The 18,910-nt window shown below is 39.1% G+C and overlaps 1 protein-coding gene and 1 pseudogene across 1 annotated transcript in view; one reads left to right on the forward strand and one right to left on the reverse strand.

Moving 5' to 3' along the window:
- The first annotated feature begins 307 nt into the window (after positions 1-307).
- LOC128725779 (roundabout homolog 3-like) lies at positions 308-1,074 on the forward strand (annotated as a pseudogene).
- An 11,024-nt stretch (positions 1,075-12,098) lies between these two features.
- LOC128725790 (protein sax-3-like) overlaps positions 12,099-18,910 on the reverse strand; it is a 43,047-nt gene continuing 36,235 nt past the window's right edge. The window contains exons 5-14 of the mRNA XM_053819563.1: positions 18,403-18,680; positions 18,005-18,218; positions 16,305-16,387; positions 15,946-16,188; positions 15,674-15,844; positions 14,392-15,414; positions 14,110-14,284; positions 13,763-13,967; positions 13,150-13,578; positions 12,099-12,735 (exon numbers count right to left, since the gene is read on the reverse strand). Coding sequence (XP_053675538.1) covers positions 12,099-12,735; positions 13,150-13,578; positions 13,763-13,967; positions 14,110-14,284; positions 14,392-15,414; positions 15,674-15,844; positions 15,946-16,188; positions 16,305-16,387; positions 18,005-18,218; positions 18,403-18,680 — 3,458 coding nt within the window. The remainder of the gene's footprint in view (positions 12,736-13,149; positions 13,579-13,762; positions 13,968-14,109; positions 14,285-14,391; positions 15,415-15,673; positions 15,845-15,945; positions 16,189-16,304; positions 16,388-18,004; positions 18,219-18,402; positions 18,681-18,910) is intronic.

The raw sequence follows: 18,910 nt of genomic DNA on the forward strand, positions 1-18,910 counted from the left end.
ATAGTACAAAATTATAATAACAACTTATCAAGGATAATTAATAAGGATTAAGGATAGCAGCCTCAATGAGCATAAAGAAACATCGTTAATGAGTTTGGTTATGTGCGAATGCAATTGACACTCATTCACTTACCATTTTGATTTTTGTCATTAATTTCTTGTTTGGTTTTAGAAAGCAACTTCAGGTAAGATTCAGCTGAGAAAAAGTAGGAACATTCCCCAATGCAATTGAAGCACATTTTTCTTTACGACTACCACAAAAAACTGGAATGCACATGGATGACAGTTTACTGATCGACTCACCGAAATGCCGTACTGTCCCAACTGCCTTTGATCTTGAAACATTTCATCGGATGCCATCGATGATTGCGAATCCCTTTCAACCTTCCCAACTACAGTGTTGCAATTCGGAACCATTCATCTTCCTGCTCGCAAACGCTCAGGTACCCCAACAATAAGTACGACAACCTTAAGGTTTCGGCCAAAGAAATGCTCCTTATTCCTCCTGGTGTTCAGAAGGATGACGATGGTTGCTACATCCGCTCGACACTAAGTGTGGCCGGTTCCACAGTCTCTTGGGGTTATTTGCAGGTACTTAACAGGAAAAAGTTCTCCGAATGAAGACTTCCGAACATTTCCGAGAAGTCTCACAAAAAAACTAGAATTATATTCTTTCCATAACCGGAACGAGTTGTTCAATGTCGAAAAACACCAAACACCCTAGCCACCAGATAGCTTAATTCCATGGTTCCTTTTGTTCCTTTGCGCTTCCACAGGTCCTAACGTCGGAAGACAGCAGCCCTCCGCCGATTCTGCAGAGTGTACCGGCCAATCAAACGTTGCCCCGGGGCAATGTTGCTACGCTGCCGTGTCATGCCAGCGGTAATCCGACGCCCAAGATTCGCTGCGATGAAAAATGCGACCGATATCAACCTTTCCGGCGGTAACGGGCGCTTTTCAATCATCCAAGGTGGCACGCTCAGAATTGATGGCAAGCATAAGCTCGCTTTCTACGCGTGTACGTCCATCGCCTTCCGTTCTGCCCGGTGGGGAGATTGTCCCCGCGGGCTATGAGCAACGTCACGAAGCGGCTTTCCGTTTTCGCACAGGACGATGAGGGCCAAGAAATTTCGTAATTGAAATACAACAAATGCGCCTAAGAACGAGTGAACTGGTTGGAAGGAGGAGAGTAGCCTTTGAACTAGCCGCAGTTTTGCATGTCGTTTCACACTGCCCTCGGGCGATTCTAGGCATCGTGGAAAGGATTCTTATCGTGTGATGTCGAGAGAGAGAGAGAGGAGGGTGAAAAAAAAGCCCATCATCGCATTGTAATCGCCGCGTTTTCTCTACTCCCCAACTCGACTGCTAATCTTTGTTTACAATAGTAAATGAAACGTTAAATTAATGCCAAAAGTGCGTGATGGGTTGGCAGTTGGCGTGAATAATCGCGATTTGCAAGTCCACCTCAAAGCCAGGAATCATTGCACGGAAGGTTCGCAAAACGTAAAACTCATTATCCGCCTCGTAAATGATTGTGACGGTGTAATTTGGCTGATTGAAACTATTCTGAGCGTAATCGTGTGAGCATAAGGTATGCTAATAAGAAAGTAATTCCCTATTCGTCGCGTGACCAGGGCTTAAGGAAAAAACGTTTTTTGCGCGTGTGTGTGTGTTTGTGCGCATTTTTGTTTTGTTTAAGTTGAGTATTTTTAAACCTCATCAAAACGCTTTTCTTTATATGCCGACTAAGCTAATCATGATAATAAGTTCCTTGTTGGTAAATGTGTTTTATTTTGAAATCCATCATGCGAAACTTAACATTAGAGCTCGGTTTTTGTTAGAATTAAGCGAACCTACATAGAAGAACAACTAGCAATGTTCTCATTTATCGTTATTCCCACTCATACATCACAGACGACGGATTAGTTGCGATGTGTCGAGTCATACAATGCACGATAAATAAGCGTAAGCCAGAGAATTATTTGTGTAGAAGCGAGAACGATCGCTTCCTTTTTTTTCTCGATGCCGATTTACGGCATTTTCCTGTAGGGTTGGCTCGTCGTAACACTAGCAAAATTCCGTGCCTGGTTTCCACGCGATACGACGAAGTTGGAATTGGATGAAATTAATTAATCGTGTTTAACTTTCCCTGCCCCAGGTCGCAATCATCACCGCCCAATGCTTCCGACGATAAGTGTCTGCCGTGTTTCTCGTGGGCACATTACCATTCGCCTCCTTCGTAGAGACATTGTGCGAGCAGAGCCTGCGCCCGACGCCAAAGACTGCGCCACACATTTCGTGCAACATGCGAAACTATCTGCACGAAGTAATTCCACGGTGGAATGCGACTTCAGCCAGGGCATTACATGGGCCAACGTTTGGAATTCCATAAAAATCCACAAAGCAGCGATTTCGGGTTCACTTGAATGCGTGACTTTCGGAATCACGGAAACTAGACGGCTGTTGGGTGGTGGTGTGTAGATGCCAAAGCTTACAATTGAAACAGATCTCGTGGATGTAAAAGTTCTACTTATTTGCACCTACGGTTTACTAAACGAAGAAATGGCAGGCCTATTTATTACTTCGTCTCTCTAAAACCATCTACAACATCCGCGGCTAAGATTAACACGTACCGCTAACATGATGTAGGATGGATCAGTTGTCCTTTTTTATTAACTAAGTAATTTAAGGTACATAGCAGTTATTTAAAAATAAGCAAATAAAAAACAATTGAAATATTTATGTCACGAATTTTATCAGTAATGAAGATATTTTTCATTCATTTATTGTATTTATCTTATTTATGATTTATGGATGATGTAGGATGGATCAGTTTTCTCATTTTTTATGAATTAACCCTTCTTTGCATCGAAATGTCCATCATAATATTAAATTACCAAAAAAGGGTACTCAGAACCCTTGTACTGTATTTTGTTGTTCCTGGCCACTCCTTAAGCGACTATTGCGTACTGCAAAACGCAGTTATCAAAAAGTCATTTCACTTTTTGTTGGGACTGGAAGAAACGAACAAGATTTAAAATCATGCAAAGAAGGGTTAAGTAGTTTTTTAGTAATAAGTAATTATTTAAAAATAATAAGTATAAAAAAATAAAACAATTGCATTATTTATTTCACGAATTTTGTTTAGAAAATAATAAATAAAGCGATAAATATTGATACCGATAACAAATGCTATTAGAAACCAATAATAAATAACTATGAATAAAAAGTAACCTGTGTTTTATTTAATCGGAATTTGAAAAGTAATGATCTGTGTAGGCAAATGGTGCTGCTTGCACAATATTCATCAATACAATACATTCGTGATATATTATGGGCAACTATGGCGAAAGCATAAAATACGGTAAAATTGTGTTTTACGAAACCAACAAACGATACAAAAATTTTCACACATTTTCACTCCCGTTACGGTAAGAACCACGCGCCACAAAACGAGGGCCCCATAACAAGACAAATGATTTAAATTTTGCATGCCCACCTGTCCGGTGTGCCGATATTTCATCCCCAAAACGCGCGTCGGAAAACAAACCGGAATCGCATGAATTATGCAGCAGATCTCGTATTAACGCAGATAAACGGCTGCGGAAGGAGATTCCGGAGCCATAATTAAAATTATACCGATCGTGCACAAAAACCGCGTGCGTCGGGGCCATTTTATAAGGTTTTCCAGCCACCATCCGGGCGGGGGAGACATATTCATTCCCGTGGCACGGAATTCCCCACCGTTCGGAAGTAGTTATGCATCCGTACACACATACATATGCACGCACGAACGAACAGGGCAACCGGATGCAAGTGTCAGACCCAGCGCCACCATTTCCGGCGAAGTTCGAAGTGGCGTGTGCAGCGCGAATTATTCGCGCTACAATTTTTAAGCTATTTTATGGCGCTTCACTCAAAACTGAAACATTTGCAATTCCGATCATTATTATAGTTTAACGGGCGGCAGGCTATTTATCGTTTTTTACTTCATGTGCCACGATCAGGACGCGAAACGAAATTGTGCGGAAAATTTATTAGCAGCATCATCGCGCGCGCCTTACAAAAGAGAATGAAACATTATTCCGAGTGCGTTATTGTTGCGCATTGTTAATTCATCACGGATGGGCGGTTCGAATGTAATTATATCGATGAGCAGGGAAGGTTCCTTTATTGAGCCAAAAAAAATACGTTATAGTTGCAGTAATCTATCACACCTGGTGGTTAAACTAATAGCACCAGCGTGTGTAATGAAATATTGCAGCATCCGAAGCACTGGCACGTGTTGCATGGGTTTGTATGCCTTGGGTAAGTTTATGAAGCTAATCAGAAAATTCAATATTCAGCCAATGACCATCATTATCAACGCCAGGTTGCCACCGAAATAGCGGAGCAAGAAAGCCAAAAGAAAACACCCCAAACGTGATGGCAATTTAGTGGTGCGTATCCAAAAGTTCACAGGCGATAAGTTTCCGGTTTCCGGTCGCAAAACACACCGTTCTCGTTTCCCGGCATGGTTACCATTTCCTTTTTTACCTTGTAATTTAAAAGAAGACCGGCTACGATTTTCCATTCCTTGAAGGTCCTTTTTTATAGTGCAAAGGAGAAAGAAAAAAAGGAGAGCACCCACCCCCGGTTGGAAACTTTAAATCTTGCATATTTATGAACGAACTTCTACCGGGTGAAATATTCATAAAACAAACGGCACTAGTGCCGAATGTCGGGTGAAAGGATAAACCCAGCGACGTGATCCTTTCCCACACATTTCCAATACCGAAGCTGGAGAGTTGAAATTTAGAATTGGCGCTACCATTACTGCCACCTCGGATGGCAGGCACGTGAAGAATAAAAGTCGTTCTTCCCCCAAAACATGCCCCGTTTTTGTTCCGTTGGCGACGGAAAAGGTAAAATCGGTTGACTGGAAGCATTTGCATTACATGAAGTGTAACATCTTGCGGCGCGCATCTTACGTGGCGCCCATAAAAAGGATGGAAAAGAGAAGAAATGAATAAACTAAAAAAAATTCAACTCAAAAGACACCATCGTGAAGCAATCGTGCGCAACGGATCGAATCTGCCGGGGAAGAGTTTTTCCTCCGTCCTGGCTTTTGATTTTCTTTCCAAACTTTGACTCCGGCAAGTGGAGACGATACGGCAGATACTGTGGATGTTAGCCGTGGAAACACAATCGGGACTCGACGCAGCATTTGCTCTGACATGGATCAATTAGAAGCAAAAGTTTGGGGATTTTCAGTTCTAAATGTGTATATGGTACACTTAAATATCTCATTTTGCCTTCAATTTAAATGTAAATTTTCATCAGCCTCTGTTTTAAATTGTACGAATGAATCAAAGTAAATAAAAATGAGGGAAAAATATTTCAATATATATACTTTTATCATTTAATTTAGTCCCGAAAATTTAGCTCCTTCGGCAAGGAAAATTTCTCTTTCCCGGCATCCCTGAAAAACTGCGAAATATATCCGATTTGCTTGCTATTTAGAACAGATGCTTCTTCTTTTCTTCTTTCTAACATCTTGAAAAAGAGTTTTTTGTTTAAAAATTTTTGGTTCCCTCTGGAGGGTGGCACAGGAAGGCTTCTATAAAACCCTCTTTGCCAACAATTTAAAACGAATCACGTAAAAGATATATTCAGCAAGATTCCTCCTGTTTAGTCTTAATAGCTTCACGACAAATTTTGGACAAAAACGTTCAAAAATACACTCAAGAGATAAATTAAACAAACATTTCCTACGATTTTATCTTGTTACTAATACATCCTCATTGTAATCCTCGAAAATGGAAAGAAAAACAATCCAAAACAAAAAAGCTCGCATCCGAAACTTACGACCAGCCCTCGCATGTTTGCTCCCTTTAAGCGCCAATTCCGGTATTTATTAACACAAATTTAAGCAAAACGTCCCAAACAACCCCTTATGCATTTGAAAACGCTACAAAACCTTCCCTAAAAACGAATCCCCATCCCTGTGATGCAATTCACTCATGACGTGCGACAGCGCATGAAGCAAAAAAAGGACATCGATCGGAGCGCGTCGCTGATAAGCGTGAGGAGGAGATTTTGAAGCCGAAATTTCTCTGTCCAAAAACCGGCTATAATAACAGGAGAGCATGACTCGAGGAGGCTCCCTGTGGCTTGGTTTCTCGTCCGCAACTAACCTCACTTGTCACACAAGGGATAACTTATCGATTATCCCCGAATGCTTGCTTACCCTCACGCGCTTGCCAAATTTGAATGGTAGCTCCCTCTCACGTTATCAGTTTATATCGCCTCTCGTGCGGGGGCGTGATTGTCTATCGATCGTCATCGATGTATGAGATCGAACTATGGAACCATGGTATTGTTCTGTGAGTGCTTGATGGCCATAAAATAAGCGATTACAATCGCGCTAAAACTACTTTGCAGGAAATGTAAGTTCCATCTTGAGCTCCAACTTCCAACAAAGACGAAAACTGTTTTCATATCTTTCTGCGGCATAAATTAACGTTTCGTGTAGCTTTTAACGTCTTTCATTTACTAAAGTAATCGCAATTAAAGCGATGGATAAAACGGTATCGGTTCATTCTACTTTGACCCATAGTGCAGTACATGATCGACTAACCGAATTGCGTTTATTCATTCAGAGCAATAGACGGCAGTCGCGCTCTTCTTTCATTTCACGTAATGGTAGTTCTGTCTCTTAGTACCACATGCTACCATGTGCCCACGAGTACCAGCTGGACCGAAACAAACAGCCTCCTTAAATGCTGCGACCCTAGTAAAAAGCTCGGTAATTTTTGCTCGCTCGGTGACCCGAAATTTTTTGACAATTCTTTCACGAATCGTGTCGCAAGCGCGGTTTATTCGCAGAACGTTCCACACCGTTTTTCGGCAGCAATCAAAGGGAATGATCAATCGGAAAGCGTTCTGATATCGATGGAGAAAGGATTCTAAACGTACTGTCAAATGGAACGTGGGATTTGATTGAATTGGGTGAGATTTGATATAAATTCTCCTTGTTTATGTTATTTTAGTAAGAAAAAAAAGAGACACTTCTACGAGAAATCTACGTAACATTTGAGAAATAGACTGCGATGCGAGGTTGACGAAATTGGATAGATTCGGTTGCCTACTTTCGTTTGCTAAACCAAAACTTCTCCTCCGTACATTGATCTAATTAATCCAGCCCGGTAGCACACGTTTCTACTGATCCCGGCATCATCTGTTCGCAAATATCTTACGTGAGGGTAATACAGGTGCACTTTGTAGATTGAATTCTCACCACCCCCATGATTTTACGACCGAAATAGTACAACTATCGTCATACATCCATCTCAAGGGATCCGTCTGCTCCTTGCCCCAAATACTGCAGCTTATCATGCCAGCTGTAAGATAACACTGTAGTAATCAGGATGAGCTTTCTTTTGCTGGTGGAATGAAGGCTAGAGTTTCAGATGGAAGCACAAATAGGTAGCCATAGGGATTACCCAAAAACGCAAAAAAGACACGTGGGTTTCTATGCAATCAGCAAGAGGGCAAAGTTTAGTGGCAGACACTATTTAGACATGCGAGACCTTTGCATATACGTGCGAATACGAGGCTCAGACGTGTAAAATGCACAAGTGTACATAACATCTGCAGCTAACGTATTTCATGTAGTAAACAATAATACGAGCTACTTACCATCAGTTTTATCAAATGAAATATTATCAGCATCTTTTTATGCACTAATACTTTGTTTTCCAGTAAAAGTTTGTCATCAAGCAACGTTGTGTATAACATAAAATTTAACAGCAACTAGAATAAAAGACGACGTCAAGCTTCCAAATTATATTTCATATTTTATTTACAGTCCTTTCATCGGTTTCTCACCATTTCTCCGTTTCATTACACTCTTGATTTCAACTGGTACTGGAACTGGTACTTTTTAACAATCTCGTTACCGCACGCTAACGCATTCTATATCCTTTTGACCGAAGATGTGCTTTAATCTTTCAACTGCTGGTTTTTGATCCGAATCCGAAAACTCTACTATTCCACATTGCTTCGTTACTCATTACAAATTCCTAACTCCTGTTCAGTTTTCTTCACCTTCTTCATCGGCCTAATCTTCAACCAATCCTTTACACGTTCTAAACGGGCCAAAATATGTAAAACGGTAGAAAACTTATGCAGTAAAGTAATACGTCCTGCCGTTTATTTTCCTGTTTCATTGTTGCACTTAATAGCTACTCGAGTGGATTTCGTTTTCAAAAGTTAGCTCTGGTTAGTCGGTTTAATATTTGTATTGGATTTTTACTTTAATTTCCTTCCAATGTCTATCGTTTCCTTCCAGCCGGTGTATCCGTTATTTTAAGCTTGTTGATTTGGATTAAGAAAGGATGTTCAGGCGCAACGACAATATCAATAGTCAATGGTTGTTTATGATTATTAGTAGTAAGACTGCTTAAGAGCATTACGTTCGTCATTCGTTACTTATGAGTAAAAGTGTGTTGATTAGTTGTAGTCCATGATACTGTTACGCTTGTGCCATTTGTTTTTGTGCACAAGATAACTTCACCTCAGTTAACTGTAACTTTTAAACACGCACATACTTTGTTACTGCTTTGATAGATTGTTTATCGTTCTTTTGATCATTCGTTAGGTTGGTTTATAATTTTGTGAAATTAAATTTTAAGTGATCATCTTATGTATGCATTTGACCTGCGCAACATATGCAAAGTATAACAACTGGAACATTCTTTTGATATCGCACAATATGTGTATCTTGTTCCCGATTTTTCGTCTCGTGATATTGAAGCATATTATGCTTGATTATGTAAACGCTTGCATTTTTCTACCACTCTTACCGTACTACTCTTACTGCGCAAGAGCCAAAATTATTGCTATAGTTAACTTTCTTGCGTTGCATTTATGATTACTGTAGTTATGGCAATATTATCATTTCTGATTTCGTACTATAAGCCAACTTACAATTCACGCGTTCTGTACACTTCTTTTCATCCTATCGCTAACTAAGCTGTCGCATTCTGTTGGGCAGCTGGGTGTCTACTACTCAGAAGAATTTTAAAAAGTACATTTGAGAAGTTTCTACGAAAAAGGACTAACAAGAATTATCGCTCGCTGTGGCGGATAACGCAACCATGGGATGTATTAAGCAAAATAATTACACATAGCATAGAATGATAATAAGCGACTTTTGTTGGGAAATGAAATATGACTCGTGAAATATGCTACCAGTTCAGAGTATTCGCTTATCACATTAAATAATATCACAGGTACAACACAACAGACGTTTTGGTTTGTTGTTCACCCTCAAATAAACGTAGTGTTGATAGGATTGTTTATTAACACTCTAGCAATGACGGACCTTTTACATTTTGTCCTGTACGATCGATTTCCGTGACGAATTCTATCCTCAACCCCAGTGATGCAGAACAAAACTAGTAACTGTTCAGCGATGCAACCAAATACGTAAGATATTGTTTGACGGATATAATTCAACATTTTGATAGGACCCTGACATTGCTTTAATTTTCTGATGTGCTGACGCCTGTATTGTATCTTTTTTTATAATGTAGATCTTAGAAACAATAAAAAAAAAGTTTGTTCTGTATTTGCAACGTTTTTCAGATTTTTTATAAGATCAAATCTATCAATAGATTAAACCATAAAATGACGCAAATAGATTAGTATCGAGGAAATAACAATAGCTCAATCAACTTTTGACAAACACCTTACGCTTTTTACTCGAACGAAATAAAGAACTCAAAAATCTGCTTATTTACTAATGAAAGAAAAATATTCTGCTTTTTTTCATAGATCGTGCTACGCATTTCGCCTATCGATAGGGAAAGCAACGAAAACTTGTTCTGTTGCTTATCAGATCGATTACTTCACAAACTATACGGAGGAGCATCACAATAACGCATTGCAAGACATTCGATTTAGCCAAAAATGGTTTATAATTTATGTAAAAGCCATGTCAATCGATTGAAATATTTTTTTGTAATTCAATTCCAAAAACAAACTGATGCCAACAGCTTATTTCATAAAAAAAGGTTTTGTATTTTCATCAACTCGCATAAAACTCAACAAATTGTCACATTCGTGCACACTCGCTGTTGAAATTTATGAGATTTTCGTGTGGAACGGATTTTGAACTCATAAATACCATGCTCAAAATGATTCTTAATGGCAGCAATTATGATGAACATTAAGACCACTTTTATGATACCAATAACAATAAAAATCCCCTAAACAACTCGTATACGACAAAAGAAATCCAAATTTCTTTCGCGACAACGTTTTCTTACACTCACAGAGAAAATGAGAAGGTACTTTTCTTCAGCTGCGGTGTCAAATTTGTAAAACGGAGTGATGAACAACCGACATTAGACCAACGCTGAACATCAGCGCATTCTGAACGATAGAATGTGTGGTTTAAAAAACCCGCACATATATTACAGCGGCATGACAGAGAAAACATATTGATACTTGTGTACTCCCCAAGAGTACTAGAAAATAATCCTTACAGAGTGCAGGAAAACCCCTGTAACACTGCTTAGCATGTTACGTGAACTTGTACGAATTTTTCTTGTTAATGTCATTGCATCATTTTCAATTGCAGAGCGAAAAAGCGAACGTGCCTCTTTCATCCCAGTTGAAAAAGATGTGTTGTTTTTAAACTGACAGAACGAAAGTTAGTTTTTCCTGTTCAACAGAGATTCAACAAAATTTCAAACTCTTAAAGATCTATTTCACTCATCCCAATTGAATTATAAACATGTTGAACAAGATATTCTGTTGTACGAATGTGCAGAGATGCTCTGCTCAATGTGGTGCTATTTACCATGGTCTATGTCGTACTCGTCCGATAAGCATTGGAAGCAGTCTGCGAGATGGTTTTGGCTAATTTGATAAAAAAAATCATAGTACATGTGCGTCCAACAAACACAGTGTTCGTCATTTTGCTATATTTTTAAAAAGTAAATACAAACGAAACCGTATACTATATGCTTGTATGATGAAGATAGTGAAAAAATAAATATTTTAGCTGTATTTAAAGAATGTTTTCCAATAATGTCGTCATTTAAGGTAAAACCATAATAAAAGTGATCCAACAAATTTAACAAAAAATGTAGCAAAATCATGATTTATAATTTTTGATCAAAATTGATACTGTAAGATAGAAAAAATCGTTTAGCTGTTAGTGACCATTATTTAAATAAAGTAGATTTTAAAGTTTCGTGATGTTGTCACTTAAGGTAAAACCATTATCAAAATGATCTTAGGAATTTAACAAAAAACTTATCTAAATCGTATTTTATCAATTTTGATCAAAATTCATAATGTAAGAAGATAGAAAATATTGTTAACCTGTTAGTGATGAAATAAAGTAGATTTTAAAGTTTCATGATGTTGTAGTTTAGATAAAACCACAATCAAAATGATCTAAGAAACTTAAAAACAAATTTAGCAAAAATGTGATTTCTATTTTTGATCAAAACTGATAATGTAAAAAGATAGATCGTTTGTGACAATGTGACACCTCTCAGTGACAATTACTGAAATAAAGTTGATTTTAGAGTTTCGTAATAGCATTTAATAGTATGAATAATTTGAAAAAAGAAGATGAAACGTGTTGGTTGCAGCTGATTGTGATGTAAAAATAATGTTTCGATAAAAAATTAATGCGTTTACTCATCAAATAATTGAAACAATCTATCAAACGAATCTTGCCAAAACGATCACACCTTAATGTAACCTGCACTACAAACGCTGGATAAATAAATATTTAAACCCCTTGGGACTGACTCGTTTTGGTATTTAATAGAACAATCGGACACCCTATGGATGGCACGTTGTTATGATTATTTAGAATTTTCTATTACCTTTCCTAATGCTTCACGATTTGTTAGGCAAACAACTCATCCCTGTTCGATGATGGAGGCCAGAAATGATTCAAACTAGCCTCTAATTATTACCAACGAAATGATGTCAAGGAGTTGGAAACGGATAAGAAATACACGGGAAATGCGCAACAAAACCTCACAATAAGCGCGTTTACTTACGTATCATGACGACATTGTTCCAACAGCTTAAGACGTCTGATACACCGGTTCTTCATAAAGCGGGCATATTGGTGCACCATTATCAATACACGCATCTGCGCGTTGTTGATGTTGCTTGTCGTTTTCGTGATAGTTCATTTTTTTCATGATTTCCTCATGGGTATCGGATTCGGGACCAGAACAACCGTTGCTGATCGTATGGTCTTCATTTTCACTATAGCAGCTACTATCGCCAGTGAGCATTTTGTCAGTTTCAGTCTCATCGTGCTCGCTGATCGGTTCCTGCTGGTGGTGATGTTGCTGATTGTACATATACGGCTGGTGATTGTGATTATTATGGCCATTGGTTATAATAGGTTGCTCCTTAGGAACGGCCGGTTGATCCCGGTGGAACTGCTGCTGTTGCTGGTGGTAGTTGCCGTTGATGGCATTTTCAATATTCACATGTACAGTTTTCACAAACTTTGGGTGTTTACGGAAACCGCCACTTCCACTACTGCTACTGGCACCGGATGCGTCGGAACAATTCGTGAAATAGGAGCAGTGTTCGTGATGGTTTCTACCACTTCCATCCGTTTTGCCACTTTCTTCCAAAACTCTATATTGTTCATTGAAGCATACACCTTTGGGGAGATGTCCATCATAGCCACTAGCACCATTAAGTCTGGATAAGAAAAGATAAAGTGGGATTCAAGAAAGGCTAGGCTATGAGTGATGATCGAAACAAAATGGACAAAATGAACAAATAATCACAGAACATGATGTTAATCGCACGTTGAACCAAATAGTGATCAAATGTACTTTAATTAAAACAATCATATTCATCTTTTCAGAAATGATAATAATAATAAATCCAAGTTTGAGTTGAAAGTTGAATAGGATGAAATATATTCGAGATTTTAACACTACTTAAATCAACCAAATTTATTTGGAAAATCGACAATATTTCCGTTCCGAAATCCTGGACGAACGTAAAATATGTGCTTAAACAATTGATTAGGAGCCCATCTTTCGTTTTGAGTTGTGTTGCAAAAAAAAACGGGTAAAATATGGTTTGTTAATTAAGAGCAACACTTACTTGTTTAGGTGTGATTGGGGTCCTTGGAACACTATATTGGTGTGCATCAGTTGGGGCTGATGTTCCGGATGCTGCTGTTGATTGAGGAATTCGTGAGGTTTTGCACCACCAGAATGACTACTTCGAGAGTGATTAGACTGGCAGCATGATATAGAAGACGTCGAGGAGGAATTTGGCATCCGATACGGATGATAGTTGTTCTCTCCTGGATTTTTAACTGGACTGTTGTACACTTCGTCATCAAAGTAGGCTGCCTGCTCAGCGGAGCCTGGAGTATTGCTCGCATACGGTATGAATTGCGCCTGCTGTGCAGGCAGCGGAAGTGGTGGCACATTTCGCATGGTACACTCGTTGGAACTGCTTCTAGAGGATCCTCGTCCTAGTAGGGATGGATCTACATATTGATATGAATGATGAGCACTCCCTCCACTTTAGCACCGTGTTCGTGATTAATCGATCGTGTTAGTTCAGCAAGGAACAGAAAACACACACGCAGATGACGAGGAGGACAAGGAGGAAAAAGGCTGTATTAGTACTTTGATTGCATCCACCGAAAACCACCGTCGACCAAGAAGCACAACTCCTTTGAAACAGTGTAATAGATTCTACTTACTTATAGCTACCGGATTGCGCCGATCCACAACGAATAGATGATCCCTGGGAACCGATGGCAGCTGTGGAGGCAGGACCTCCATTGGAGCCGATCAGTTCCGAGGGATATACATGATTTAGGTGTATGTGATGGTCTAAAGCTTGCGGAATCGGTGGCGGATGTTCCGGTGGAGGGGGTAGGAAATCAATCCAGTTGGCAGGGGGAGCTGGAGAAGTTCAGGGATATTTAATTAGTGGAAAAGCAGATATTGGTTAACGTATTCGTAACTGTTAGTATCATTGCTAAATACTAGTTTCATACTTCTTGTTAATAAACTAATATTCAATTAAAATCTTTTTAACGCAAACCTTGATTGTACGAGACCGGTGTGAAGGCTTTAGGATGCCCTGAAAGGTATGCTGGATCATTAGCCGAAGTTCCGGAGATGTACCCATCTAGACCAGGGAAATTTAATTTACCAGCGTCGTTGGAATTTCCATTTACCAATACAGTTGTAGCGTAAGGTGATGGATTATCTGGTGACTGGCAAAATGAGTAAAGGAAAACAACACGCAGTATGAAAACGATGAACTAAGACAATCGATTTTGAGTTTAGTAGATTCAAATGTAACCTGATTTAGAATACTTACTTTGCGACTATTGTAAAATGACGTTATGCTTCTAGGGTCCACTTCTGCGTAGTCTGTACTAACATCGGCGTAATTGGCTGTGTTTTGAGAACTTTCTAGCAGTTTGGCTTCGCTCAAGCCCGAATCTTTATCAGTATCGGTTGATCGCCAGCCTCGGTCAATCCAGAGACAATCTCTACGCGAGACTACCATCGGTCTTCGAGTAGGATCAGAGCTAGCGTTCGTTGTAACAGTAGCACTCATCATTTCTTTGCTTACTTTAGCACGGTTTCGGAAAAATAATACTGCTCCCACTGACGCCGAAGTTAGGACAAGCAGCAGCAACACAATCATAACCACCATAAACCATGTTTCATGTAACAGATTTTGTTGTCGCAAGCCCTCAATATCACTGAGGGAATTATGCGCCCTTGGAGGTGCGATAACGTGAGCAGGATCCATTACGAGATAGGCAGGTTTGGAGTAAGGGCCAGCACCCACACGATTATACGCAACGACGCGCACTGTGTATGTTGTTCCGGTAGTAAGACTATGGAACACGATCGAGTGCGTGGTTGCGTTGAGAGTGATCTGAGCCAACACTTTGGAGGAATTACTAGTACGTAGCTGAACCTTATATCCAAGCAGAATACCATTGATGAGATTTTCTAGCGGCGGTAGCCAGTTCACAAAGCCTGTGGTTAAATTGACCATCCCGGTCTGAACATTCATGGGCGCTCCAGTAGGTGAATCCTCCAATGTTTGAACCACTTTCGAGCTAGTCGGTTGTCCTTCTACCGTCTTGAAGAATGGGGTCAAGAAAAACTCATATCGTGTGAATTTTTCCAAGCCTCCTATTACGTGTGTCTCAGAGGGATTTATAGGAATGGTCAACATGCTATAGTTTTGGGTATCGATCGTCGAAAGATTTCTATAACGCACGTACAAGCCCTCGACGTATTCTTCCGTATTACTAATATGCAGCTGCCACTCAAGCCTGACAGTCGTCGAATTAATTGCTATTGCATCAACCAACTCAAGCACCTGCGGGATTATTTAGAAACAATATGAAACAACTTTTAATCAAATTAACTAAACAATAGTTATGTAAGCGTTGTTTTATGTCATGAAACGATTGAAATATTATATGAACAGAAAAATTATAGGGGATGAATATTATTTTAAATAAAACATAAATAAGCAATCGGTTGTATAACAATTATACACTTAAATATTAGAAAAATTTGAAGTGTGGTAATAGAGAAGTAAAATATGTAAAAAGATGAATATAGGGACAAATTACCTGGCCATTTAGCACTACCCTGGCAGTTTCTATTTCTTCTGGCATTGTTACTCGATCATTTGCTGAAAGTGTACGCATGATTGCGGATATTGGAGAGGGAGCGGAATATCCATACGAATTCTCAGCACGGATTATAAACATGTACGACGTTGAGGGAGAGAGATTTGTAATCTGTGAAGTATGTAAAATTACAATAATTACATTTTATTAATATTTAGTAATATATAGCGTTTTTTATGTTTGTTAAAATTAGAGATTGTATTCAGACGTACCGTTGCCGTATAACCGGGGATTCGACTCATAGCCTTGATCCAGCCAGCCTTCTCTTCTGGACTGTAGTATTCTATCGTGTAGCCCCCTGTTACAGGATTTATCTGGAGTTGATCTTGTCCCCGAATCCACGTTAAAGTAATGTTACTATTTGTAATGTTTACAGCCTTAGGAATCCCTGGAGCGGACGGAAGCAATCCAGCGTTATGTGCGCGATGCTCCATCGAGGAAAGATTACTTTCAACCTAAAGAATAATCAAAATTGCAAACAAATGATGGAATATAAAATTAGTTACACTCTTTATGAACTACTTTGGCAAACACATTATCTGTCAATGATGTTAAAGTGATAAATTCTTACCGCTAAATAGGCGTTCCATGATGTTTCTCCTTTCGCGGAATATGCCACACATCGATACCATCCACTGTCCTCATTTCGTATATCTGCAACGAGCAAACGGTACATCGACATTGTCGTTCAGAATGAATGGAAACGAATGCAGATGGTAGATTTAACTTTCTCTGATTCTTGGAATGATTGGAATGGTTGATATATCACCGATCAACAGATACGAGTACAACACCAAGTGCTCTTATGACATGCAGCAGCATGTGGTAAGCAAGATAATCATCTGACCAACGATATTTTAAAGTATGAGTCGCTCCTCGGCAATGCTTTTGCCAATTTAAAAAAAAAACTATGCTCGACATATCCAGACCGAATCATAATTTTGTTCTCTAAATCTAAATAGAAATGACATCAATTATGAACACTAACAGGTACTTAATAATATTTAAATCAGTATGCATTTTTGTGTTGTAGCAAATGTCAACTGAATCAAATTTTCTAACAAAGATATAAGCTTCTGTTTATGTTCTGTTTCAAATCGCGCTTAGAATTATATGAACGACAAATATTGTGAAAACTAAGAATAAATTGAACTGATTTAAAGAGTCAAGTGTAAAACTTTGTTACACTGCAATGGAAAGTAATATATTATTTTAGTCATCTACTTTAACCATATTCATTTATATGTACTACGCAACACAAACTCGAAAATGGCAATAAAAAGAAATTGTTGAGTATTAAGCTGTAAGCATCTTTGCTGCTGTGGTTTTCTTTCATTTTGATGTTGAAGTCTGTTTCATTTCCCTTATCTTTTGGCCATTTTTCAACTAGCATTTGAAGTAATCCGCATTGTTAGCTGTAATTATATTTTCCTCCACGTCAAACTGGTCCGCTTAGTTGCCATTCTACCATGCTTGTAAGATAAGTTCAAGCTTTGGACGTGAATTCTTTGGAAAATATCTGGTGGCGTTCATTTCATTAACCAACATTTTATTCCGTTAGGAGCTTGACAATTAAATCCGCTGTCATTAAGGTGCTAAAGTGACAGCGAAAAAAAAAGAACCTGTAATATATCTTTGAAAAGGACGATGATTTTGTCCGTCTCGCAATAAGTTACAGCGTAGATAATCGTCAACCTTTAAAACTGTCACAACAAAACAACTTCAAACCGAGCGAGATAAAAGTAGCTTAGCATATTTCTTGATATAGCGAACAGCATAATTTACAGAATGACAAAGGACAAACAAAAAATGTTGTTCGAAATTATTGGAATCGGAGCTAGAGGAACAAACAACATTGTATAATAAATATTACTAAAATAGGATATATAATGCAATAAATCATAAGAATTTTTGCAGTTATATTCTACGAAAACAATAAACACATAAATCTTTTATCAAAAGCTAACGTGAAAAATAAACAACATAAAATAACATGCAAAACCGCGGCTAGTTCAAAGCTACTCTTTCGATCCATGAAGCTCTATTTCTTGGAACATTTGTTGTATTTCAATTATTAAATTTCTTGGCCACCTCGTTCCAAGCCCTTTTTGTCCTGTATGAGAACGGAAAGCCTTCGTGACGTTGCACATAGCCAACGGGGCCTACCATCACGATCGGTCGACAATCTCTCTCCGTCCCGAATACACGAAAACCCCCCAATAGAACGGAAGGCGACGGACGTACACGCGTAGAAAGCGAGCTTATGCTTACCATCAATTCTGAGCGAGCCACCATGGATGATTGAAAAGCGTCCGTTACCGCCGGAAAGGTTGATATCGGTCGCATTTTTCAGCCAGCGAATCTTGGGCGTCGGATTACCGCTGGCATGACACGGCAGCGTGGCAACATTGCCCCGGGGCAACGTTTGATTGGCCGGTACACTCTGCAGAATCGGCGGAGGGCTGCTGTCTTCCGACGTTAGGACCTGTGGAAGCGCAAAGAAACAAAAGGAACCATGGAATTAAGCTATCTGGTGGCTAGGGTGTTTGGTGTTTTTCGACATTGAACAACTCGTTCCGGTTATGGAAAGAATATAATTCTAGTTTTTGGTGAGATTTCTCAGAAATGTTCGGAAGTCTTCATTCGGAGAACTTTTTCCAGTTAAGTACCTGCAAATAAGCCCGAGAGGCTGTGGAACCGGCCACACTTAGTGTCGAGCAGATGTAGTAGCCATCGTCATCCTTCTGAACACCGCGAATAAGGAGCGTTCCTTCCGCCGAAACCTCCAGGTTGTCGTACGTATTGTTGGGGAACATTAGCGTTTGAGAGCCTTCCTTTGTCCAGAAGATGGAAGGCTGCGGGTTGCCAGAGGAATTGCACTGAAATTTTGCGACCCCGTTCAATGTCGCCTTCTGATCTTCGGGTTTAACTACGATCGTTGGCGGAGCTAAAGTGGAAAAGAAAAAACAGTCGATTAATGTGATACTGCAAATATGGATTTACAAAAATCAACGAAGGATAAGTTGTCGGGCCATGCGTTCAATATTATAACAGTATTTATTCGAAATTGACGAAGATTTAAGATGTTTGGCTCACTTAGGAAAACAGTTAATTTACTTTTCAATGATACTTCAGTAAAATTATCCAATATTATCTACGATTTTCATCAAGTACATA

The sequence above is a fragment of the Anopheles nili genome, chromosome 2 (genome assembly GCF_943737925.1).
Source record: "Anopheles nili chromosome 2, idAnoNiliSN_F5_01, whole genome shotgun sequence".
Classification (NCBI taxonomy): Eukaryota; Metazoa; Arthropoda; class Insecta; order Diptera; family Culicidae; genus Anopheles; species Anopheles nili.